Consider the following 26,737-nt stretch of genomic DNA (forward strand, 5'->3'; position numbering starts at 1 on the left):
AACATCCTTCCAACTAAAATATTTAAGATGGAATAAATCACTTCTATGTCTAAAGATATAGACAATATATGTACAAATAATTTCAAAAATAGCTAATCATTTTGGGTTGTTAATCAAGCACAATTGCATTTGATGGTTTCTGCTTCTGACATGTACGTAAGTAAGGACACTGCATGTGTCATTCTGTATGTCTGTGTAAAAAACGCTTCTGTTTTGGGCACTAAGTGATTGTGAAAAGTTTTACATTTTGTAAAGTATGTGTATATTCTTAATTATGGAGAGATTAATGACAAGTCTGATACCACTCTAATATCTGTATATTAATCTATAGCCCGCAGCCAGCTTACTAAGCTTTGACTAAAGGCAGCAGCAAACTGCCGTACCCTGCAGGCCTGCAAAAAAAAATACGAAAAGAAGACGCTTGTGTGTAGAGAGGGGTTTGTTGTTGAGAGGTAGAGGTAAACTTAAGTCGACTTCAGGGCATGCTTCTCATTCTTGGAGTGCAGCATTGCCTGTCGCTCAACATGCTTTCATTTTCCCTCCAGTGTTCCTCTCATGGGGGAGGCGATGGGTGGATGCCGGAGGAAGGGGTGTTTTGTGTCATGGACCAGGTCTTTGAGCTGCCAACCTCTGCTGCTCCGGCCCTGAGAGCTCAGTGCCTCCTGGGACAAAGCCGGCCTTGATAAAGACATCCTCTATTGCTTGGTGCATGGAGAATGGTCCTCATTACTCCTTCAGGTTAGGGGTTACATTCTTGTGGGGTCCGCCAATAAGTGGCAATATCTCTGTAATGTTTGCAGTCACATTAGTAGTAGTTTGTCTAAATTAGGAACAGGTGGATGTTTTGTTTCTTCTTTTAATCAGTTGTTCATGTCCTCTGAATGTCTCAATAAAAAACCTTTTCAGGAAGGCTCAATCTCTGCCACCATTTCATTTTCTCAAATCCATCCAATGACCTTGTTCAGTGGCAATCCTGTTGCATCCAGTGTATTGCAATAGCCAATCAAAACCAGGCATTGTGTTGATTTCACAGAGTTTAGGACATGCATGGCACAGGATCTGCCTTGTTCAGAGTACAGGCAAAAAAATGCTCCCCTTGAGAAAATGATGTTATCAGGAGGTGATGAGGGAAGTGAGGCAAAGTAATCCCTTTTTATAATGCATCTCCTGATAGGGCTTTAGATGGGATGTGAGAGAACATAACATCTCCCAACTAGTGCTCCCTGGATTAATCGCCTGCTGTATACTAAATTTGTGATGAAATCCATTTCATTCAAGTATTATTCATCATACATAGGGTATAATATAATTCCAAACCCAATTCAACTGAGACATGGATTTCTGGTACACTAATTTAGTTAAGATATACTGTTGAAAGCCAACCCATAACAGAGATGACCTATTCTGTGATAACATGCTGTAGCTCCATCCACCACTAACACATTGTTACTGTAATGTACTCCCATCCACTACTGTAACAGCATTTTACTGCAACATCACTTGATCGCAAACCCAGAAAATAGAGTGGATTCTGGAAGCTGAATATCCATCAATACAACTGTGCTGCTGACCAAGCACCACTCTGCAGCAGCAGCAGCAGCAGCAGCAGCAGCGGATCGTCCTGCATACATGTACCATCGTGTTGACAAATGCCCATACTGTCTGTATGCAATACAATGACACATATGTCCTATCCTTTTTGGGATACATTCAATTGCTGCGAACCTTCCCGTATGATAAAACGCACGCCGGCAACAACACTCTCTAGCCCCACTCAAATTAAAACACAACAACTGATAGGCGTCATAAACCGAAACAGAGATTAGAAAGGCCACTCTAACTGTTCGCCTTTCAAGCAGATTGTAGTTTATATATTCACGCAGAAAGCTTGGAAATCGTAAATAGTGTCTTACCGTAAGAATTGCGGAAGGGTAGCCTGTGCTGCCTGTCAGATGAAGAGATGCTCCAGTGGAGGAGAGTGATGCTGGGTACGTTAACCTTCGTTTATATGAACAATGTCGCTCCCTGCCGGTTGACGGTGAACACTGCCCCTTAAAACCGATTGTAACCGTTCACTGTTACTTACAAGCTGTTTTCTTCGGTGTGTTCATGTAAAATAAATGTATTTATATGAATGTAATACATGTATAGTGTATATTTAGTGTTTGGACACGCGTCTCAATCATGTTAAAAGCATAAACTTATCGTTTTGATGTTGAGTTCTGCAGAAGAATTGTTGTCAATTCCACCCAAGTATAACCTTACTTCCGTTTACTCTCTTCAAAATAAAAGCGTTTGTTTTAGTTGTACATGTACTGGATAATGTAAGTAAGTCCTGCAGTTAAACTACAAATGTATTAGATTAACTGCAATGCAATGCCATTAAAAATATGTTACCTGAAATAATTAATTGGAGATCATGTGATGGATTCATGGTGAATCAAGTCCTTTTTCACTTTAATTTTAATGAAGAATTTACAACAGTTGTTGTAGATGTTGTTCAAGAGAGGCGAAGTCACGCCCATCTACTTCCGGACCATGGGACCCCGGAAGCGAAAAATTATACATTTAATTTAATGGAGAGAGAAAACGTATATTTTGATCCCGTTTGAATTGTGCCACGAACTACACATATGATGTTTGTCAATCTTAAACAATCATTTCCATGTAAAAAAAGTCACATTTTGTCGTAAAATTGTTGAAATATAAGAGTATGAAAAATACGCGACTACAAAGACTACAAATCCCAAATCCCATTCTGGGTCGCGTATGTGATGTCACAGACGATAATGCTCCAAGTGGTTGAGACTCGTAATTAAAGCGAAGAAGAAGATTTCATAACTGATTTATTCCCTTCAATAAATATAAGAGATTGCTCCAATAAATTCACTTTTACAAGATGCCTGTGTACTTTGTACCATGTTGTAATCACAAAAGTGATCATACCACTTGCTCGTTCTATCGCTTCCCGTCTGATGAAAGGACCAGGAGTCGCTGGATCAGATATATCAGGTAATATCATAGGTAATATACATGTTGTGCATGGAATATAGTCAAGTTAGCTACCTAGCTAGTAGCGACGAGTAGCGAGCCCGTTAGTTAGCATTACATTACTTAGCCTTGTCATTTTTAGTAGCCTTACCATGAAGTTATTATTTTATTACATGAAGTACACCAACATGTTAAACAGTAAGAGTAGTCATCATGCTAAGTATTTCGTGAAACATTTGAAGAGTAGCCTACTGCGCCCTCCACCGGGTGCTAAGGAAGCAGTTCAGGGAGAGTTGAAGGAAGGCAGGCAGGCAGGGAGCTTTGCATGACATTCTTCTGGACATGTGTCATTGTGATGACAGTGAGGGTGAGTCAATCTGTTTGTTGGAAAGACAGTAGTTGAGTGATTACTGAGAGAAAATTATTAAAAGAGATAATTATTCAGTGTTGTTACTTTAAAGTGTTGTTACTGACCTTTTTCTCTTTTATTTTCTTTACCTCACCTGTAACTGCTGAGACCCTGAGGAACATGCACACTGACCTGCTCTGGCAACCTGATTTCCACTGTACGTAATAGTATTTGGTTATGGTATATTATTTATATACATCAAAGGCACAATGCACCCCCCAGAGATAAACATGTATTGAGTGTGATATTTTGCATAGGTCATGTGAAATCATCTTTACATACTAGAAAACTGTAGGAGCGGCAACTTGTTTTGAAATTGAATTTTTAATATCCGATAATAAAGTTGATCTGTTTTCTTTATTCTTCTCTCTTCCCAGCTCCATCATCACCGTTCTCTGTTCCTGCAGGTCCTGCTTGCTAATCAATGCTTTATTTTTTTACACAATTACAAATAAAGTCAATGTATTGTATGACATGAAGTTGTGTTTCATTCTGAGTCAATAATAAATTCATTCTGCCTTCAACTGCAAAATGATTGTGGACTGCACCAACATCCATGTAGCTGCCCCCAGTAAGATGAACCAAGCAAAGCTGACACTCAACATACAGCTGTGCTCTTAAGTTGACATGAAGAATTTGTGAAATATTGGTAATTATTTGGAAAAAATGACTGACGATGCAGAAAACTTTTTTTATATAGGAACAGTGGTCAAGTGAAGCATTTATCACTACATATGTGTCACACTTAAAAGGCCAAACACACTGGCCAAACACAACTTGTTTACAACTCCCCAGTTGACAGCCATGACTCCGTCTAAATTGTACCCCCCAAGCACCCTCTTCATGAGGGACGCGCATGGAGTGGATGAAAGTCCCGACCTCAGCACAGCACCAAAATTGCTGGCTGTCAACCTGAGGATTTGTCCGCTGTCCTACGGTGGCTGTCTGGATGGCAGCTTGCTGGTCTCTGCTCAGTCGCATTGAGGCAAGAATTGCCTCAAGCCCCCGACCCCCATGCTCCTTCACCAGCTCCGGCACGTTGAAAATGGCCTGATGTTGAGGCTGCAGCTCTGGCTCAGGTGACAAAAGACATGCCATGCCACGCTGCGCCCCTCAGTGCAGACCTGAACCAGTCTACTTCCTCAGTGGCGATGTCTCTGGCCAGTGGGTTGTATGTCTCCTCTTGCGGTTGGTAGAGTTGAGACACCGGCTGGACTACTTTTGAAGTGCCAGGCTTCCTCCATTGGCACTCAACTTTTGTGGAGCTGATCTGCCACATGGCAAATATTGCCAATGCTGCAGCGTGGCTGCATTTGTACATCCCCCGTGCACAACCACAGACAGCGCTCTGCATCGCGCCATCCTCTCCCATGTAGATCTGTACAAATAAAGGAAGTACCATATTTGTTAACATGCTATAATAGATTGAATGAGCAATACAAGGATGGTCCGGATCTGGGGGTGGGAGGGTTTATTTTTCCATAGTTTTGTCCTCTTGTCTGATTGTTGTTATTGTTTGTTTTTTCTGTATTTTTTGTAATTTGTGTTGTATTGGTTGTGATTGTACATTGTATTTTTTTTAAATGTGTATTACATTTTTGAAAAACATTTGATAAAAAAAAAAGGATTTGGTCAGGATCTAGACTCAGTGTGTAGTTTATGAATTAATCAATGCTCTCTACATGAGGAAAACACATACCAGTGTACCAGAGGGTCACACACAGCTGTGCCTAGATAACCAAACAAATTGACAAGATAACCAAAATCCTTGAATCTACACACAGCAAATAAACTCAAATGACACAACGAGATGTAAAAAGGAGATCACACATATAGTCGATATAAAACTGTCCGCTTCAATCTGAAGAGCAACTAAAACAAAACACGGGAGTGTACCTTGTTCTTGTGAACACTAATGTTATCCATAGCATACACACACCCGTATACACACCCGTTCTAGGTTCTGATTGGCTCTCTAGGTTGGCATTCTAGCTTCTGACTGGCTGTCCAGGTTGTTAATCACAGCCGTGGGCATATTATACTAGTCGACTCGTAACATCGCTAAACTTTTTTTCTTGACGGTTTTCTCAGTCAACTAATGCTATTGATAACAGTAACATAAATTAACACAGCCCTGCACACTGCAGTCATTATATGCCGGGTCTGTGGTTCATCATCTTCTTTTTCATTCTCCTCCTTATTGACTGACATTAACGTTAAACATTGCACTCATGTTACTCACCGAAACCTTGTAAAGCCGGTCCCGCATGCTGGCTCTTACAGAACCGACTAACTCCCCTTTCGTGTATGTACAGCTCTCAACATGCCCAGACTTGTAGTGATTTTCACCTCGTTTTATACTTTTATTCTCATTCTGAAAGAATGAGGTGAAATGTGCCAACGTGACGGCCATTTTTGTGTTGGTGACGCGTATTATGCAGGACCAGAGACATGTAGTTCACTGAGCGGATTAACACAAAAAAATGTGTTACTTCACAGTTTTACGACACATTTTTATTTTTTTGACTTGCAAAATGTTCTTTTAAATTGACAACATCATATGTGTAGTTCGTGGCACAATTCAAACGGGATCAAAAGATACGTTTTCTCTCTCCATTGAATTCAATGTATAATTTTCCGCTTCCGGGGTCCCATGAGCTCCCCCGGAAAGGGAGGGACTTCGCCTCTCTATAGAGGACTACACAAATGGCGCCTGAAGCTAGCCATTGGGTCCTAAATAAAAAAGTTGACTAAATATGCGCCTGCTTTATGAAGTGTGACTCTTGATAGTTATACATTTTTAATCAATTTTATACAAATTTACAAGCTTCACGTATACGTCAGATATACGTTCAATATCAAGGAGTGGCTTTTCATTTGATATTTTTGACAGATGTTGTGTTTTTCGTGTCGGTGTTTCCCGGCAGTGTAGCCGACAGTCGGTCTTCCTTCAGGAAAAAGCGGCAACTTGTGCGGCTGCATTGCCTGAATCGCCAAACACTCTGTAAATATCTCCGTGTAAATATCTCTAAGACTGGATATTTCGTGACATATTTAAAGTTTTATCAGGAATGACTCATCCAGGTAAGCATCACAGACCTGTAGACACTGTAGGGATATTGAGAGTGAGTTTTGTGGAAGTGAACTGTTAGAAACGGCGTGCTGCTGTTTTCTCCTCCCACTTCTTCACCGTTTTGACCCAGTTTAGGCTGTGTTGTCTGCAAAGTGCAGATTATTACTCGCTGTTCATCAAGCCATTGCTAATTCCAAACGCGCATAACACGACGGTTCCTCCTGTTAACGGTTACATTTCAAATGTAAATGAAGGTGCAGTTAGCGTTAACGCCTAACATATTATATTATTCGTTATTCACTCGGTAACCGGTTTGGATTTAAGTGAACCAGAGATGTCTACGTTAAAATGGTCCACTCACTCGGTTGTACCGTAGTTACTTAACTGCGCAGTGTTACTTTCGTTCTCGTTGAACTCTGATGGCGCCCACTGAAATACAACTGTGTTTTTTATCTTTTACCAGTGAGGTGCGCTGTTGCTTCTCTGTAGAGAAAAAATATCCTCCTTAAGGTGACGGTACCTGAAGAAAGATGCCAGGTCCGCAGGGGGAATATGCTGCGGTGGCGAGCCCCGTGAAGAAGAGCAAACTGTCTCTGAAGTTCCTTCAGAAGAAAGAAGCTAAACGGGCTCTGGATTTCTCTGAACCTCAAGCAGATGAGCCCAAAACCGTTGAACATGTGGAGCCTGAAGCGAGGTGCGTATGGGCTGTCATTGTGGTTTTATTTTTGGTCATACAAAGTTCAAAACACTGATATAACCAGACATTTTGTTGAAGTATGACGTGTGCAGTTATGCTGTCTGTTGGTCCTTGCCAAATACATGCCAGCCAGTCACTTAACACAATTACATCACATTGTCTGATCATTTCAAAATCCTGTGAGGAAACTATATGTAGACAAGGATATCTTCTATATTGATATTTGGGTAGAGATACAACCATGGCTAATGAGTGCAGCCCCAGTAAAACTGTAGGGATGAAACAAATAGCTGATGTTTGATGATGTTTGTCTTTAATTTAAATTTAAATTATATTGTGGTCTCCACTGTGCAGCAGCTGTGATCAGGTGGTGCCCGGTCCTTCTACATGTCCTGCCTCACCTGGCCTTCTCCTGTCGTCTGATAAGAGGGAGACCTTGGTGCCATTTGTGGGGCTCAACAACCTGGGCAACACCTGCTATTTGAACAGCATCCTACAGGTGGGGCATCTCCAGAGACAGAATGGATGTATATCGTATGTAATACAGTTAGAAAGGATCATGCTTTACAGTACACATTGAAGTGTATGACTCAACTCAGTAAAAACAAAGGCAACCATGAGGGTCATTTTATTTTTGAAAACAGTTTCATGAAATACGAGTCTTTAGAGAAAACATGCCAATTGGAAGATATAGATATATATATATATATACACAAATATATTGTGATGCATTTCATCCGGTCATCATCAAAGGATTACGTTTTATTTTGTCATAAAATTAAATGAATCATAACATGTAATGCCAAGATACAGGCCCTGTCTTGCATAAAGAATTATGAACCAGCTACCAAGAAATAATTTGTCAAGGAAACAACATTGCTTTCTTTGTCAATAACAATAAAGCTCACCGTTAACTAGGGATGGGAACGATTCATTGAATATTAGAATATTCAAAATTATTCAGGTTTTTTTCTTTGGGAGTGGTGCCTAAGTTGATTACATATGTGACCCGCTCTATCGAAATCAGTCGGAAGTCGCAACGGCTCATTTCAAAATAAACCTGGATTTGCGTAAAAAACTTTTTGGGGATTCGGGTGTTTTGTTTGATTTTAAACAAACAAAGTCTTGGCTTTCAGAATATGAAACTTTTATTTCCAAACTCACACGATAAATATATTCTTTAAGCTTGTAAAGGGAAGATGACAGGCAATCTGCTCTTCCGCAGCGCCGCCCCCCCTCCCTCCGGCTGAAATTATGAATGTAAGCGTAGAGTAAACATAAATAACACGGCAGGGTCCGTTACAGTTTGTTTTCATCTGATTTCAATTAAACAAAGTCTTGGCTTTCAGAATATTAAACTTGTTTCGGCAAATTCAGATGATAAATACAACTTTGAAGCTTGTAACGGCATAATTACAAGCGGAGAACGGAGTAACTTAACGTCACAGCAGGCATAACAACAGCCGGTGTTTCTCGTGAGGGTTTTCCCCGGGAAACAAACGCAATACACACAAATGCAAAATTACACAAACACACACACACACACACACTCGCGAGCTTCTCCCAGACCAGTAATCCAAACGAAAATATCTTCCCTTCGTAGTATTTTGATCATTTGCTCCGTTATTAATCAATCAGATCGATGGATTCCAGAGAAGAGAAAACTTTGAAGGCCTTTTTCTCAAAATGATGACTCGGTGACATTCATTATATAATGTGACTTATTTCGCTTAATATTTGGAGTACAAAAACAATCCTGATATCATTAGAAAGCTAGGAATATCCTCTTTCCAGCAGTGTATACAACTCAAAATGTGTCTTTGGGTCAATGCGACTGATTTCGATAGAGCAGGTCACATATTATCAAATGGAATAATTCAATGTATACGACAGTGCCATAGCTAAGTGTGTTAGGTCTAAAGGTGTGTTTTGCTCCACTCACCGGTCCCTCACCCTAACCCGTTATGTTGTTCTATTTCGTATGTGGCTTCGCCCTCTAAGGCTATCGCTATTGGGTAATCCCCCTGCGCACCCGCGCATCACTCAAACACTTGTAGTCCACGCCCACCCGCAAGGTGGGCCCCGCCCTCGGGCCTCCTTCCGGTATAAATAGGAAGGAGGCCCGGCAATCTGCTCCCTCTTTTCTTCAGCAAACCTCGGCAGTTACTGAAGCACAGAACCATTAAACATGAGCAACAACTGCGTCCGAAATTGTCCCTCATGTGGCTCATGATATATCATGAGCTATGACCAGCACGGAATGTTCTTATCCTGCCTGGGGCCAGAGCACGCGGACGCGGCTCTCAGCCAGCAGGTCGCTTGCTCACATTGTGCCCGTCTCCCATCAGCCGACAGGAAGCGAAGAGCGGACGCTCTAGCTGCTGCGGCCGACGAGGACGATTGGCCCGTCCAGGAGCACGTGGACGGCAGCATGTCCCTGGAGCCGAGTGACAGGCAGGAGTCGGACGACTCCTACCCCGTCTCCCTACATGGTTCACCGTGCGGTTCTCCTCTCCCCCGGACGGGGGAGACAGATTCGGAGCAGGGGGCTGGTTTGGCGGCCGAGCATGCGGTCCCCTTCTCCGTCGCCACAGGACGGCGCCCTACGCTGAGCTCCCCCAGAGAGTATGTCGCCCGCCAGGCCGACCGGGTGCACCAGTGTGCCTTTCAGGCGGCGGAGAGTATCATCGTGCTGCTCTCCAACTCGGTGGTGATACTGGTAGAGCGGTCCACCACCGAGGCAGAGGAAATCAGCAAGGCGGCCAGCACGGCGCTCACTCTGTGCGCGTCCGTCACTGTCTCCCAGGCGAGGATTTCCGCGTGGGTGACACAGATCCAGCGCCACCTGCAGCAGGCGTCTGTTACGGAGACGGCCAGAAAAGTGCTAATGGACGCTCCAATCAGCCCGTACGGGCTGTTAGGACCCCAGTTCCACGCCATGGTGGAGTCCATGAAGACGGCCGCGGAACGGCGGACGGCATTCGCCAGCATGTCAGCTGGCTCCAGCCTGCTGAGCGCCCACAGCGGCACCAACGCCCGCAGCAGCCGGGGCGTCCACGCCGGCCACAGGAGGCCGCAAGCGGAGAGACGCCATCAGCAACCGCCGCGGCGTCAGACTCGCCCTTCGGCGGCTGCAGGGGCTCCGTCCCATGTCACCGCTCCCCCGCCACCCCAGAGACAGGGTCTCCCGGCGGCGAGTCAAAGGGGAGTGAGGCTCCCCCGCTCCTCGTCTGCTCCGCGAAATCCTCAGAGGAAGCAGAGCCGGTAATTAAGCCGGCTGCCATTAATCTGTTGATTAAGTAGACAGCAGGGCTCCCTGCAGAAGCCTGCTGGTTTTAACCTATCGGTTAATAATCTGCAGAGCTCGCGGCATTCCTCCGTCCGAGATACGCCTCCTACACATGGTAATAATAACCCATGAGCGCCGTTATAACACCTCATGTGGACAGCACTGCACACACCTCCACTCATCCCCTGAGCGTGTACATGCCTCATGATGACAGCCGGAGTGAAACGCAGCGTGTGGAGGCTCCCTCGCAGCCCTTTCGCCTCATGGACAGCTGCGGCGAGGGCAATGGCTTGGCTCGTCACCATGACGACCAGCACATCACAGAAGCCAGAACGGGGGAATGAGCAGTATTCCAGGCTGAGTGCCCCCAGCGGCAGCGCTCGCAGCGCCACGGCGCCTAGGGCTTGCTGCAGAAGCCTGCTGGTTTTAACCTATCGGTTAATAAACTGCAGAGCTCGCTAATTAAGCCGGCTGCCACTAATCTGTTGATTACCAGCAGGGCTCGCTGCAGAAGCCTGCCGGTTTTAACCTCGGTTAATAACCTGCAGAGCTCGCTGCATTCCTCTGTCCGAGATACGCCTCCTACACACGGTCATAATAAACCCATGAGCGCCATTATATAACGCCTCATGTGGGCAGCACTGCACACACCCCCATCCATCCCCGGAGCGTGTACGCGCCTCATGAGTCGTTGTGAGACGCAGCGTGTGGAGAACCCAGCGCAGCCCTTTCGGTCCAAGCCCACCTTGGGTTGCCTCACGCCCTGTGTAAACCAGTTGCCTATAACCTGTCGCTTAATAGCCAGCAGGGCTCGTTGCTAAAGCCTGGTTTTAACCTGTCGCTTAATACATTTCAGAGCGCGCTAATTAAGCCGGCTGCCACTAATCTGTTGATTAGTAGACAGCGGGGCTCGCTGCAGAAGCCTGGTTTTAACCTGTTGGTTAATAAATTACAGAGCTCGCGGCATTCCTCTGTCCGAGATACGCCTCGTACACACGGCCTTAATAAACCCATGAGCGCCGTTAACGCCTCATGTGGGCAGCACTGCACACACTTCATCCATCCCCTGAGCGTGTACGCGCCTCATGATGAGAGTCGGAGTGAGACGCAGAGGCTCTGGCGTGGCGTGGCTCGTCACCATGACGACCAAAAACACATCTCGAGCACGTGCGCCCGCTCTCAGAGTTTTTCTCAGAGTGGCAGCGCGTTTGTCTGATGGACAGATGGATGAGCAGGCTGATCAGCAGAGGATACGTCCTGCAGTTCGCCTCTCCCCCCCACATTTCAATGGGATACAGGAAACACTCCTGTCCTCCCAGAAGCTATGTCTTGCGCTCCAATCCGAGCTGCTGGAACTGCTGTTGAAAGAGGATATTTCCAGGGTTCCTCAAAGGGAGGAAAGTCAGGGGTTTTCACTCCCGTTATTTTTCTAATCCCGAAAAAGACTGGGGGAATGAGACATCCTCGATCTGTCAGTATTCCACATGCTGACGATCAAACAGTTGCTGGAATGTGTTCACCAGGACGACTGGTTCACTTCCACCTGAAGGATGCATACTTCCACATACCCATCATCCCAAAACACAGGAAATTCCTGCGTTTTCTCATTTCAGGGAATATCAGAACAGAAAATCGTCTGCCTTCCGGATATTTCCTGGCTCCTCGCATTTTTGTGTATAGAAGGCTTGAGCCACTACACAGAGGAGGGATGAGATTGTGGTTTTCTCTGGATGACCTGCTATTTGCTGGCTCGCTCCAGGGAGGAAGTCGCTTTACAGACGTTACATCTCATATCGCATCTGTCAAAGCCTGGGTTTCATAATAAATTGGAAGAAGAGCTGTCCTCTTCCCTCTCAGACAATCGTTTATCTGGGAGTGGAATTAAACTCAGCCAGCATGAGAGCGCGGCTCTCGCGGCAGCGAGTGGAGGAACTGACAGCTCTCCTCCGGCGTGTCACAACTCACACAGCCCTCTCCGTGAAGCAGCTGGTCGGCGTTGGCGTCAGCTGGTCACGTGATGATACCCCTGGGTCTCTTCCAACAGGGAGACACTCCAGAGGTGGTTCATTCGCTGCAGAAGCCTGCTGTTTTTAACCTATTGGTTTATAAACTGCAGAGCTCGCGGCATTCCTCTGTCCCAGATATGCCTCCTACACACGGTCATAATAACCCACGAGCACCGTTATAATGCCTCGTGTGGACAGCATGCACACAACTCTCATCCCCTGAGCGTGTACGCGCCTCATGATGAGAGACGGAGTGAAATGCAGCTCGCAGCCCTTTTGCCTCACGGGCAGCGGTGGCGATGGCGTGGCTCGTCACCATGACGACCATTACGGCACATCACAGAGAAGCCTCTCCCCCCAGCAGTTCCATGGGATACAAGAAACACTCCTGTCATCCCAGGAACAGAGTCTTGCACAGTTTTTACTCCGCTATTTTTCTAAATCTCGGAAAAGAACAGGGGAGTCGCCCCGTTGCTGCACAATCAATGTGTTGATTCGCACAGACAACAGGCCACGGCTATGGAAGCAGCCATACCTCAATCGACAGGTAGGAGTACGATCTGCGCAGCTTCTGAACGCAGCCAGGCGGCTGCTGTTCTGGGCGCGCACACACGTTGCTCTCATCAGAGCAATGTATATTCCCGGCGAATTGAACAGAGGGGCTCGCAGAGCGCAGCAGCCGTGTTATGCGAGGAGTACGGAGACTCAGACCTGCATCACGCGCACTGGCGCCTCAGTGGGATTTGGCTTTGGTGTTACGTGCACTAAGCAAAGCCCCATTTCAACCTTTAGACCAGGTTCCCCTTAAACTGTTGTCAGACAAAGTAGTATTACTTTTGGGTCTATCAGCGAAAAGGGTGAGTGATTTGTCTGCTCTCTCTGTGGCTCATGGCTCCGGATCAAAGGAGATGGCAGTTCAGCTGTTTTACGCCCTAACCCGGCTTTTATGCCAAAGGTCATCACAAGCTTGTTAGAGTCATGAGTGGTCTATAGCTGTCAACTATTCAAACTGTGATCACCAGTTCAATACATTTGAAAAAATTCGACTTGGTTTTTTATACTTATTTGAATATGTATTTATTGATTTTTCAAAATTAATTAAAATATATATTTTTTTTTCACATTTTTTTATAGGGTATGTACATTTCGGTTAATCGGTTAGCAGGTTTTTTTGGCGGTCGAATATACATTTGCTTTCAAATTCCCATGTAGCACATCATTCGGCATAGCTGCTCAGCAGTGCTATTTTCATCCTCACAGCACACGTTCAAAGAGTTATTTGTTTTTATCCTCTAAGAAACCACAAGCAGGGTTAATAGTCCATACCTGTAAACAATTGATGGAAGTGTTTTTCAGCTTTCTGTGCAGATGGATAATTTTAAATAGGATTTAGATGTTATGTCTGATTTCTCCTCCAGGTGCTGTACCACTGCCCAGGGCTTAGAGAAGGAATAAAGAAACTGTACAACCTGTCGAAAAGTACGGACAAACCAGAAGAAACGGATCAAACTAAAGAGGTTGGTAGAATATAAATGAGATTTCTATTAAACAAAATGTATGCAAGAACCAGGGCTTCTGAAATGTAAAATGTAAGAATCATACGTTTTGCATTTTAAATGGTAGGGCATTTATAAATAACAATCGGACACTGTATAGTGCTTCTGTTATCATATCAGTTGTAATTATATTTTTAACAATAATTATTTTTAGTAGAATTAAGCTACAATTGAGACCCCTTGTTTTCTAATGTTGTTGTTTGGGTTTTGTTTCTCAGCAGTCAGAAGATGCCTCTGAGGCTCTGCCGCCTCAGTTTGAGCTCCTGGGCAGCTTCAACAGTCTGATCACATCCGTGCAGCAGCTGCAGTCCAGCTTCCTGTTGAACCCCGACAGCTTCACCGAGGGAGAGCTCGCTACACCACCTCGCAAAATACTCAACACACTCAGGTAGTCATGTGGTTAAATGATGCGTTTAAATAGTAAGATGGCTCATTTCTAATCAAAGTGGTGTTTCTACGCACTGTAAACACGATCCATACACATGTCTTAAACTACCCTTTTAATGAAAACCATTTTTCTTTTTCATTAATGGAAACTGAAACAATAGCAAATGTTTCATTTTTTACAAGCTAAAACAAATCTAAAGTAATATTTGTATTTAAGTATTCCCGTTAACCATGTATTGTAGCGGAGCAGATGAGCTAGTTTAATATATTGTATTGTGAATATCATAATTAACTTTGTACTATGGCCAATCAAACGACTAATTACATTAGGCCTATCAAATGCTTTTAATGATGCCACCTATTGTTAGAGCAATGGGTGGGTCTTGTGAATGGATATTTCCAGCAGGGGAACCAATCAGAGCCTCTGATGGGACCGACAATGAGGACATTATCTGTCAGAATCAATGACTTCTTATATAAGTCGTTAAAATAGTTTCAAGAATAATAGTTTTTCTACAAGTTAACCAATTGTAACCTGACTTTGTGTGTTGCAGGCAGCTGAACCCCATGTACGAAGGCTATCTTCAGCACGACGCCCAGGAGGTCCTGCAGTGCATCCTGGGATATATCCAAGAGGCTTGTGACACCATCAGAAAGAGTTTAAAGACAGAGGATTCAGAGGAATCGGAGGTGAAACCTGAGCACGGTGTTGATTCAGCGGCCAGCAGCACCGTGACCGAAGAAGAGGACGGCCAGGTCAGCGGAAAGAGGAAGAGCGACACCGAGGTGGGAAATGCCAAAAAGAAGCCGAAATCCCTCAAGGCCAAGAAATCTGATGCAGGGGATAATAAACCCCTCACTCGTTCCAAGAGGAAGTCCTTGAATGAAATCACGGTGGACAACAAAGATGGAGAGGAGGAGGAGGAGGAGGAAGGGACGAAGATACTGAACAAGGAGGAGGGGAGTGACGGGGAGGGGAGAGGCGACAAGGCCTCAAAAGAGGCAGAGGGGAAAAGAAAGAAGAAGTCTAAGCTGAGCTGGCTGAGGCCTTCTGGGAAACAACCCAGTATTTTCTCCAAGTTCCTCAGCGTGGGGAAGATCAGCTCTGTGAAGAACCAAAGCAAAGCAGAGCCGGAGAACACTGTCTCCACCGAGAGGAGCAGCGAGGAGAGAGCAGGACACACGGCTGAGGACAAGAAGACGGCTAAACCTCAAGGTACGACATCATTACTGTTAGAGGAACAGGACGGGAGCTTTTAGCAGAGGAGAAACATAACAAGCATTGATTTGATATTGGAAATCTATATGGCCAGGTATTGGACATTCTAACTGTGTGTGTGTGTGTGTGTGTGTGTGTGTGTGTGTGTGTGTGTGTGTGTGTGTGTGTGTGTGTGTGTGTGTGTGTGTGTGTGTGTGTGTGTGTGTGTGTGTGTGTGTGTGTGTGTGTGTGTGTGTGTGTGTGTGTGTGTGTGTGTGTGTGTGTGTGTGTGTGTGTGTGTGTGTGTGTGTGTGTGTGTGTGTGTGTGTGTGTGTGTGTGTGTGTGTGTGTGTGTGTGTGTGTGTGTGTGTCTGTCTCTCTCTCTCTATAGAGGGGCTGGACCTGATGGAGCAGCTGTTCCAGGGCTGCCTGGTGCTGAGGACGCGCTGCCTGGAGTGTGAGAGCTTCACTGAGAGGAGAGAAGACTTCCAGGACATCAGCGTCCCCGTGCTGGACGAGGAGCCCAGCAGCCCCGACGACCTCTCTGAGGGTGAGGGGCCCTTCAGCTTATATTCAGTTTGCACTCGTTCCTAATGGAAGTCCCTCTACCATGACTTATTTAAAGCTCTAAGCATGGGTGAAGTGGGTCATGACAAACACATTCTTGAGGTTTTCTTTGAGGTCACCTTTTGATAAATACAATTTGAATTCAAACGTATCTCTACAGATTTTCTTCCAGATAACGATTCACATGAAAAAGAATAACTGATAATAATTTACTGAGTGTTATTCTCTCTCCCCACAGTCTCTCCTGATCCCAAACCGGAGCTGAAGACTCTGAAGTGGGCCATTGGTCAGTTTGCGTCGGTGGAGCGAATCGTCGGGGAGGACAAATACTTCTGTGAGACGTGTCACCACTACACCGAGGCCGAGAGGAGCCTGCTGTTCGACAAAACTCCTGAAGTGATCACCATCCACCTGAAGCGCTTCTCTGCCAACGGCTGCGAGTGAGTTCAGGAGAACTGTGTACTATAACAATGTTTGACCTTCTGTACTTTCTCGTGGCCTAGTATATTGCAATCATCATATCATCACATTAAAGGTGTCAGTGTTTCCCCTACCATTGTCTTGGCGGGGCGCTGCGCCCTGCCAATGGAGCCCCACGCCCAGTCTGAAATTCAAAGTGTTTTTTTTATTTAAAAAAAATAAATATAAGCACCAAATTGCAACTGAAGTTATCTATCTACGGGCACTTTTCACATTGAACATGTGCTCTTTTATTAGATAAACTAAACGCCATGTTATTTATCCAATGTATGTGCATGTTTCAGTGTCCACTGCTTTGCATATTCACATTCTCCCTCCGCTCTGTTTCTGAAGGGCGCTCCCCCCCCCACACGCACACGCACACGCACACGCACACGCACACACTCACAATCAGAGACAAGAGCGGAGGTAAGGAGGAGAACAACAAAGTGTAAAAAAGTCAAACAAATCTGCATTATTTGCCCCGAGCTCTGCTGTCTGCCCGTTTGTGTGTGTCCCCAGTTTCAAATTTGTTTATTATTATTTTTTTAACCTCAAGCTGTTATCGTGACGGGAGAAGGACACACACAGCCTGCCCTGGTGGACGCGCGCTAACGCATTCTAAAAATAGCTCACAGATGGTGAGCAGGTACCGCGGTTTTGAACTACAGTATTGAATTTGACATAAAACAACAATCAAACGCCAGCAGAAGAATAGTCCAATGAGTTGGGTGAAAAAAAAGACAGGAGATGTGAGTTGGTTTATTCAGTAAATTAGGATAATTGGATGTTCTGTCTACACCTGTTGATGTGAGGCTAATGCAGGATTTGCTAGCTTGATGCTACCGCGATTTAGCGGCAGTGACTCAACAAATTGCCTCTTAAAATATATCGTCAGCAATGTATGAACAGCAGACTGCTTGTTTAATGTTAGACTCACACCAATAGCTCAATATGATCATAACACGGTTGCTCTCATATATATCAGAGATCAGATGATTCGGAGCTGCCTCCAGCAATAGATGATGAGGCAGAGAGAAGCAGCAGCAGCAGCAGGCCCTTCAGAAACAGAGCGGAGGGAGAATGTGAATATGCAAAGCAGTGGACACTGAAACATGCACATACATTGGATAAATAACATGGCGTTTAGTTTATTTAATAAAAGAGCACATGTTCAATGTGAAAAGTGCCCGTAGATAGATAACTTCAGTTGCAATTTGGTGCTGTGTATATATATATATTTTTAATTAAAAAAACACCTTGAATTTCAGGCGGGGCGCGGGGCTCCGTTGGCAGGGCGCAGCGCCCCGCCAAGACAATGGTAGGGAAACACTGAAGTAGAAACCACAGACTGTCTGTGTCATGGTGAATACAGTCGCTGGTTTATTTATGTCTATAGGCCGTTGTTGTGAGTGTGGACGGTCGGAGCATTTACAACGTTAGCTTAGCCGATCTCCATTCAGACAACACACATTTTAAAAGGTTTTCGCCTGCCGTCTGTCTGCAGACTTGTCAAAGCATTAATTCATGGTTTTTACTAAACGGTATCGGCATGTTGTTACTTCGGCATCATTTTGAAACGTGTATTACAATTAAATCACGGTCAAATATGTTCCTCTTGTTGTAGTTGTAGCGCCTTTGCCAGCGATTCTCTCACTAGTTTAGCATACTCAGCCCGACTCAGTCTGGTTGTTCCTGGCCCTAGAACCACGATTTGATGGGGCCAGTAGAACTGTGAATTAGGACCCGCTAGCCGGTATTAGGCCAAGTGGAAACGCAACCAAAAACGGGCCCCGCACGGCTCGGCACGCTTAAAGCGAGCTCCGCGCTGCAGTGGAAACGCGCTGCTGTAGTCAGGTGATTTAAATGTATCAATGAAAGGAAGAAGTGTAGGACACATGATAAGAAGGGAATACAGTTCAAATCAAAGTAATACAGTGTAACACTGTACTTTATTACTTTTTAATGTACAAATACTTTGTTACCGTACGATAACCATAACAATAATCCACAGCTCCTCTCTCTGCTCCAGAGGATAAAAAAAAATTCAAATTTTTTTTTGGCAGCACCCTGCCAAGGCAGTAAACCGAGGGGAAACACTGGGTGGGGTAGATAATTCACTTCAGACACACTTTTTGTTATATTCCATTGAATGCTCTTAACATCCCAATAGCAATGAATACATTAAATGCTTTGACAATAAATACATAAAAAAAATGTAATCTGTGGAAGCCGTAGGACTGTGAAAAGCACAACCAATCATTTTAGCAGGCCCGGATAAAATGACTGGATGGCCTACCTGCCTGTCAGCCTTCCATCTGTGCACACACTTATCTCGTGCCCTCATTGGTCATGTGCTCGTTCGTGTGTGTTGGAGGAGGGGCTCTGTAAGGAAGTCTGAAGGAAGGGGGAGATTTTTTCCAGTTGTGTATTTTCAAATTCTAGCGCACTCGATCTGGTTTCTCCATTCTTACCTACCCCACCTTTAAGACAGACTATAGTTCCTTTACATTGAATTACTATTATTGTATACCAAGAGGATTATTCTTCCCAATTCAAAACACACACTATCCTAGCACCTTTTCTACTGTCCAAGGCATACTATACTGTGACAATTTCTTTGATATTTTATGTTTTTTTTTTTTAAGAAATATGACATACTATACTTAGTAGACTTTTTATGACATTTTTATTGTGTAAAATATGAAGACTTTCTGAAATGTTATTACGTTTGATAGTGTTTATTATGACACTTTCATGAAACACTTGGACTTTTGTGTTATTTATTTACAGTGTCACTTTTAAAATCCCTATCACAGATATTAACCCATCTCCCTTTTTCCCCTCCTAGTTTGGACCCGTATGCTGGGCTGTCCAAAGTGAACACCCCCCTGCAGACCCCCCTCACCCTGTCTCTGGAGGAGTGGTGCACCCGGCCCTCGTCCACTAAGGGTCTGCGCTATCAGCTGTTCGCTGTGGTCATGCACAGCGGCATCACCATCAGCAGCGGCCATTACACCGCCTACTGCCGCATGTCTGAGCTGAAGGACGTGAAGCTGTGGGAGCAGAGAGAAAGGGGGGGGGAGGAGGAGGAGACGAGGGTGAAGGAGGAAGGGCCGGAATTTGACGATGGGGAGGTGTCTTTCAGCCTGAATGCCAGGGGACAGAGAGGGGCTAGTTTGGCTAAAACAGTAGGGAAGAAGCTGTTGGAGGGGGGGGTCGGGCTCCTGGGGGGCCAGAGGAGTCTGACCAGTTGTGACATTGGGAGCAGCGGCAAACAGTCGGAGAAATCCTCCAGCAGTGGAGCCACAGAGGGGTCCAAGCGCAGGAAACCTGTCACGGGACAGAACTCTGAAGCAGGAGAGGAGACCTCCTGTGGGGGGGCGGGGGCCACAGAGGCTCTGCACAACCTCCTGGACTACGAGGGCAAATGGCTGCTGTTCGATGACTCAGAGGTGAGCTTGTTTGAGGAACAGGACTTCCTGCAGGCCTGCTCTCCAGAAACGTCCTCCTCCTCGACCCCCTACCTGCTGTTCTACAGGAGGATGCCTGAGCCCTAACGGGAACACGCGGTTTACTCCGGGGGCTTTTTGGCAGCCGAGCACCCAGGCAGTACAGACAGTGCCAATCATACTGTGGCTGCCATGGTAACACCTGAACTGAAGACTCTTCCACAGAGCGAACAGTCAGGACCCCCCTCACTGCAGAGGGGACAGTCAGGACCCTCCTCACTGCAGGGAGGGGACATTCAGGAACTTCTATGTTCCGTGATGACTTTTTGAGCCTCTTTTTTTTTGGGATGTGACCGGTCTTTTTTCCTTTACCGTCATGTCTCTAACGTCCTGTTGTGTTTTCTCAGTGATTGAGTTTGGTCCCTTTTTACACATTTTAAAAAGCACTTTAGAACTCAACTACAATGGAATGAAATATAATGCATTGAGATGTCTTTTTCTAACACAATACTGTTCTGAAATCCGTGAATTAGAAGTCAGTGCTGTTTGTTTGGAATCAGTTACTAAACTAGAGAACATAGATATTGTTATTATTGACAGAGAATGCTTCATGAAGTTCGAGATAACAATATGGAGCATTTCTTTCCTGAAATATTTTTCAAGTAAAATCTTTGCCCACCAACTTTGAATCTGTTTTGCACTCATTCCTTAAGATGTATTTGTAACATATCTACAGACTGCTTATAAAACCTATAGTGTTTAAGTTGTGGCATTTAGAATTATAGCATTTGACACCAAACGGAGATGTTGAGTCAAGCTATACGCAGGCCGCCGCGTGTCTCACGAAGAAGATGCATACAAGTTCAACATATTTCTATAAATAAGCTATCCAGTTTTTTTTAAAGATACATTTAAGACATTATAAAAACTGCCTCTTTTATATCTAATTTAGTGTGTAACCTTTACAGCTTGAATGTGCTAACTAAGACCTGAAATCTGGATCTCGCTTTAAACGGGTATGTTTCCTGATATAGAGTTCAGTCGAGTTCCTCTCAGTGAGAGCGTTTGTTTAAGCCAAAGCATTTGAACCGCTAGCTATCAGACAACAATGGAGTTCAGGGTCAGATTTATAAGACTGAAAGCGAACATCTAAGTTATGGATTTGATAGCTTTGGTAAATTCACATTTGCTCCTCAAACTTGTAAATCTGTTCCTGTGAACACTCAAAACACTCAACAGGAAGTTCATTATTTGTGCTCCAGTGCTTTTAACAAGCATCACTTAGTGTAATATTATTAGTCAGGTAACATTATACCGGCAAGCTGACATTTCTCATCTCAGGTTGTACATCAGAGGCCATTTCTCAATGTCGAGTAAAGCTGCTTCAGAGCCACTATTTCAAGTATACCATTTCATCGAGTGGCGCCGAATGCTGGGCATTTAACATGCACTGAAACAGTCCTTCGGCGCCACTCGATGACATAGTGGCTCTGCAGCAGCTTTACTCGACATTGAGAAACGGCCACTGTGTTTCTACGGTTTCAGGGAGTGAATCAGTTATTAAGCTTGGTAACACCCATTATGGGATGCTTTTCAGTATAAATCATATATACATGGGGTCTTTTGGGATAGAACACACTGCTTACAGATCTGTTTTAATGTGACCTGTGTGTCATCTCTTCAAACCTCATTCCAGCTGTAATATTCATGATGATGGGTTCATTCTATAAGCAATAAACTTTTTACCTTCACATTCTCTGTCTGTTCAAACTCTGTTACCCACGACAACACAAAGAAGAAAGAAGCACACCCAGCTGAACATTAAAATATTTATTTTGTAAAATATTTAAAATAAACAAAACTACATAAAATTATACAAGGAGTTTAAAGTACCTAACTTTAAAAACATTCTTTCAACTAAAATGATAAAGCCTCAGGATAAATAATGGTACCGTTTTTGCATGTTTTTCCTCTTCACCATCCCGTTCTGAATTAGATCAACGTTCAAGTTGTAAAATGCATTGCTACACCGTAATAAAAAAAGTGCACACATTCAATTGGATACAGATTTTTGACACTATATAATTAAAAAGACACCTTGACTTTAAAATTGTACCGTTCCTGCAGACTGATTGGCAGAAGAGTTACTTTTGGCACTTTAATAACCAACAAAGGGTTATTATGGTCTGCTTGTTAGTTTGCATCCAGCAGGCTGCTGAGTTTAAAAGTAAAGGTTTACATTATGAGCTTTCATTGAGCGGAAGCATGGGATAAATACAAAGATGTGTCCCTTTGTCTGACTCATGGCCAGCAAAGTCAAATCCTAAATGCCAAGGTACCTCTTTAATCTCCAGAACCACGTGTCCGTCTCTCTCGCGGTGTAACAGTTTGTCTGTAAACAAATGGAACAAGCTGCAACATTTCAGCCTCTCTTTTTAGCATGTTCTCCAAAACACTGTCCAACCTTCAAAACACTCCTATTTACACTCAATAATAAATTAATATTGCAATTTGTCGCGCGTGTGTATTCTTCATCTTCAAATGTCAAGCTTGCGAAGACTCATCCTGCTGAAGGAATCCCTGGAAATGAGAAAAACAAGAAACATGATTTAATTGAGACAAATATCAGATTTCTTTCATCGGACAACCAAGTGATTTGGGGGAAATAACTGGGATTCCAGCGCAGTCTAAGCAACGTTGGGCTGGCCTATCTGATATTTACTGTCCCGTTAAAAAAAAGAAATATGGCCGGTGAGAATAACCAGACTCTAAGGACGCTTTGTACGCAGTGGCGTTTTCTCCTGGAGGCCAAGGGAAGCCAGGCTTCCCCTGTTTTTTCGGATTGTAGTTATAATTTTAATAAATAAATAAAAACACTTCGTTTAGTTTCGGAAATTCTTTGTTGTGTGTTGCTGCCGGCCCGTCTCTCCCCCATTCTCATTGAGTATTTTACAAAGAGTGAAACAGCGCCCCTCTAGAAGTTGTGGTGAAACAGTAGATGTTGCGAGAGGAGGCCAGCCGAAATTTGCTTCCCTTGTTAAAAAAAATGGAGGGATTGACCAATCAGATGAGGTTCACGTCATGCCCCTGCCAACCTGTGATTGGTCAGGGCCAGAGGCGGCTGGCTTCGCTTGCCTCACAATCCAATCAAATCGCATCAACTTAGTGGTGCAGTGACGCGTCCCAAGAAGCGGAAGTAAGCTGCGCTCGGTTTCCCTCGACAAAATAGCAATGGGATTTCTCCATAGGATTTTGGAAAATAGCTCGAAAAAAAGTCAGTGGAAAATGAACCTGTTAGGTAAATGCACGTTTTGTTCAGTCGGATAATATCCACATGTCTACCCTACTTTTATAATTTTCGAATCATAAATTTAATCGATAGAAGATAGATAGCGTCACTGCACCACTCTCACCGCCGTTAGAAAGTAGCAAGCAACAGAAGCAAGTGCAATTATGGAGGGTGGAGATTTGGAGTATTTAATCAAAAATAATTGGACTAAACTTCCGCTGCAGCAGCAACAACAAATACAATCTGATGACAGGCCAATGCCCAAACTGGAGTTGTGTACTGCGAGGAACAAAGGAGCGAACCGGACGTAAAACGTTAAAGGTCTCCTGATTTAGTTTGTGAATGAATGCTTATTAGAGTTTCGGCTGGAGAGTTTGTGCGGACCTGTCGGTCAGATAACAGGCGTGTGTAAGTCCTGCATCTGTATGATACAAATGTGTGTAAAATGATACCGGGCGCTGTAATCACTCATCTGGTTACGTTATTACATTGACCACCACACCCCCCCCCCACCACCACCCCAAAAGAAAGGATGTATTATTGTCTTCCCCTAATTTTTTTCCCACGACACGCTACTGATTGTACGTGAATAATACAAACACAGGACAGAGAGACGTAAAACTGCATCACAGCATGTAGTCTGAGAGTCCTGAACTACCTGGTCAAGCTGTCCGTTTGCTGCATGGTTTTTACAAAAGCAAAACTTGTTTAATTATACAGCCAAAAACTCAATGTAAAGGTGAATACAGGAAACCCTGAAGTTACATAATATACGACTTCTTAAAGAACCTTTCCAAGTGTTTTAGGACCACCAAAACTGACCACCGTAGTAACCCAACATCTTTCGGCTCGAAAAAGAAGGTTTATTAGAACAGAATATTAGAAAAAGTAAGTCCAAAAAGAACGAAAAATTAAATAAAAAGTCATAGTATAGTATGTTAAAAATAGTCGAAAGTATAGTATGTAGTAAAAAAAGTCATAATATAGTATGTTGAAAATAAAAACGTCAAGAATGCTGAAAATATCAGAAAAGGTCACATTTTAAAATGTTATAGTATGTCGAAAAAGGAAAAAGATTAGCATACTGTAGTATAGTATGTTGAAAATAAAAACGTCAAGAATGCCGAAAAAGACACAGTAAAATATCACAAACATTTAAAAATGTTACAGTATGTCGAAAAAGATTGGCATACTGTAGTATAGTCTGTTGAAAACAAACTATACTCAAGTGTGCCGAGAATATCATAGAAAGTCATAAAAAAAAGTCCTAGTTTAGTACGTCCAAAGAAAGGTTAAACAGAAACATAGGTATATAGTATGTTGAGACCCCAGTATGATCCTCTTCGTCACAGACAGTCGTACCTGTGGGCGTTGACCTGCAGCACAGGTTTGTAGAGCTGGGGGATCTTCCTGTTGATGAGGGGCTGCAGCGCCTCCTTCAGGCGGTGGTAGTTCCTCTCCAGCTCCCTTTGGTACTCTTTCTGGTCCGGACCAATCAGGCTCTTATTCTTACGCAGGGCGTCTTCACACCTTTGGCAAAGAAAATAGTGCCGTGAGGATTCTGTACAATAATAAATGCGTGCTACCGTGGACAAAGAATCTCTGCACACTTATCAAAGATTTTCATTCATGTTAAAGTTGTCATCTGTAGGTGAGTCCAACGCTCACCTTTCACCAAATGCTATGTAATCAAAACACTCAATCTCATAATTATGTATGGTCGTTATTTTTTATTATTTACAGTGATGGATCACGGAATTTCTCCTTATGGTGTGCTTCCACATGAAATAGTGCGTCCTCTAGACACATGACATGTATGTGGACTGATCAGCACACTTCCTACCTCTTTGTGAAGTCTTTGAAGCAGAGCCGCAGCTTATTGTGGTGTCTGTACAGCTTGGGGTCGCTTGGAATCTCTGACAGGAACACCTGAGCCACCTCCAGAGGACCCTGAGGACACGCAGGAGGAATATTAGTCTGAAACTTCCCTTATCCTGAGAAAGTCCTCTAATAACACTTTGTTTATGCTCCTCTTCTTCTCAAACACTCTATGTACCAATAAAAACCTGACATCTCCAAACTCTACCTGGTTGACAGTTGTGCCCACTGACCCCTGCAGGACCATCTGCAGCATCTTTGCATCTGCAGGGTCCTGGTGGGTGGCAAAGGCCAGCTCCTGGGTCTTCTTCTGCATGTCCTCTATGGCCACCTCAATGGGGGTTGAGATAATCTGGAAAGGGACAGAGAGGCAGTTTTAGGGATACGAGTTGGATAAACTAACTCACTTTTATCACCACTTATCTCCAGAATGCTATCAATCCACAGTAAGAGATAAGATGTGAACCCCTATTAATGGGTTGGTTATATGTCAGAGTAGCTATAGAATGAAGGGTTCCTGTCCCACCTCCTCTTTGTGGATGATGTTGATGCGTGTCTTGATGTAGGGGAAGGCGTGGGAAGTGGTGAGGATGGTTTTGCGTTTATATTGTTCGTGAAGGTCCCCGTGCGCCCGCCCATCAAGAGTGAAAGGAGTGCAGTAGACGAAACGTCTCAAGTTGTAGTTCTTGTCGAAGTAAGTGATGCGGTCCTTCATCTCGTACGTGTCGAAGTACGGCTCCACGTACGTGATCTGGACGAAAGCCTGCAGAAAGGAAAGGTATTGGTTGGTTTAGTTTGAAGGCTGAGTTCACTTTGGTAAAGATTCTCAGACTAAAAGTTAGAATAACAATGTGAGAATGTAAACTCTGCACACAGACCTTATTTGGGTCCAACTTGCACTTGTCCACTGGGTTGGAGTCCTTGATGACCTCCACTTGGTCCTCTCCAAATCTCTCTCCATAGAAACCCTGAGAAAAAACAGCAAAGATCCTCATTAGGCTTCACTCAAATCCTTCATTGCAAAGAGATGTTTTCTTTCGGGGGAATAATGGTATTAAAGATAAATCTAGAGTCTACGCGGTGGACTTTACCTCTAGCCTGTGAGAGATCTCCGCCAGCTTAGTGATGGCCGGCTCTTTGTAAACAAACTCCTGCTCGTCCAAGTCGCCCAATTTTGACCCGTAAAATCCGACTCTGAAGTACGTACCAAACATTCTCTTCCCGAGCTGCGAGCAGAGGGACATACATGTCAGTAATGAGCAAGAAGAGGAATTAAATACATATACAAATGTGTTTGTTTTATCCCAGAGTCAAAATGAAACAACTTTCGATATTAAAAAACGCCATTGTTCAAAACAGACGGATATAGCGCAGAACCTAAACAATGGAGAACTTTATATGCAGATCACTGTTGCTATAACAACGGTTGACCAGTAAGCATTTTGCAACCAAATGGCGCTTTCTTGGCTTCATATTCTAATGAGTC

General features: G+C 44.1%; 3 protein-coding genes and 1 long non-coding RNA gene across 6 annotated transcripts in view; 1 reads left to right on the forward strand and 3 right to left on the reverse strand.

The window, feature by feature from the left end:
• kank4 (KN motif and ankyrin repeat domains 4) overlaps window positions 1-2,195 on the reverse strand; it is a 77,115-nt gene extending 74,920 nt beyond the window's left edge. Inside the window, exon 1 of the mRNA XM_079653539.1 lies at window positions 1,914-2,195. The gene's annotated coding sequence lies outside the window, so the exon portion shown is untranslated. The remainder of the gene's footprint in view (window positions 1-1,913) is intronic.
• Window positions 2,196-4,077: 1,882 nt separating this feature from the next.
• Window positions 4,078-5,902, reverse strand: LOC307012822. Its single transcript, XR_013800738.1, has 2 exons — window positions 5,643-5,902; window positions 4,078-4,778 (listed from the first exon to the last, which is right to left on the reverse strand). It is a non-coding gene; the product is annotated as an uncharacterized lncRNA (long non-coding RNA).
• Window positions 5,903-6,232: 330 nt separating this feature from the next.
• usp1 (ubiquitin specific peptidase 1) lies at window positions 6,233-21,835 on the forward strand. Of its 3 annotated transcripts, none has more exons than XM_079678533.1 (9): window positions 6,233-6,484; window positions 6,937-7,167; window positions 7,528-7,669; window positions 13,884-13,982; window positions 14,240-14,409; window positions 14,963-15,624; window positions 15,998-16,156; window positions 16,412-16,613; window positions 19,484-21,835. In XM_079678533.1, the coding sequence occupies exons 2-9, from the start codon at window positions 7,004-7,006 to the stop codon at window positions 20,190-20,192; spliced, it is 2,307 nt and encodes a 768-aa protein (XP_079534659.1). In that variant the 5' UTR covers window positions 6,233-6,484; window positions 6,937-7,003; the 3' UTR covers window positions 20,193-21,835. The 3 variants fall into 3 exon arrangements, with proteins under 3 accessions (XP_079534659.1, XP_079534657.1, XP_079534658.1); XM_079678531.1 differs by having other exon boundaries at window positions 6,239-6,484; window positions 7,525-7,669; XM_079678532.1 differs by lacking the exon at window positions 6,233-6,484 and adding an exon at window positions 6,548-6,717 and having other exon boundaries at window positions 7,525-7,669.
• A 64-nt stretch (window positions 21,836-21,899) lies between these two features.
• Window positions 21,900-26,737, reverse strand: part of dock7 (dedicator of cytokinesis 7) — a 45,944-nt gene continuing 41,106 nt past the window's right edge. Inside the window, exons 44-50 of the mRNA XM_079650577.1 lie at window positions 26,343-26,477; window positions 26,130-26,219; window positions 25,778-26,014; window positions 25,460-25,603; window positions 25,217-25,323; window positions 24,736-24,903; window positions 21,900-22,664 (exon numbers count right to left, since the gene is read on the reverse strand). Of these exons, the coding sequence (XP_079506703.1) occupies window positions 22,622-22,664; window positions 24,736-24,903; window positions 25,217-25,323; window positions 25,460-25,603; window positions 25,778-26,014; window positions 26,130-26,219; window positions 26,343-26,477 (924 nt within the window). The 3' untranslated portion in view covers window positions 21,900-22,621. The remainder of the gene's footprint in view (window positions 22,665-24,735; window positions 24,904-25,216; window positions 25,324-25,459; window positions 25,604-25,777; window positions 26,015-26,129; window positions 26,220-26,342; window positions 26,478-26,737) is intronic.

This window comes from Notothenia rossii, assembly GCF_949606895.1.
Source record: "Notothenia rossii genome assembly, chromosome: 1".
Taxonomy (NCBI): Eukaryota; Metazoa; Chordata; class Actinopteri; order Perciformes; family Nototheniidae; genus Notothenia; species Notothenia rossii.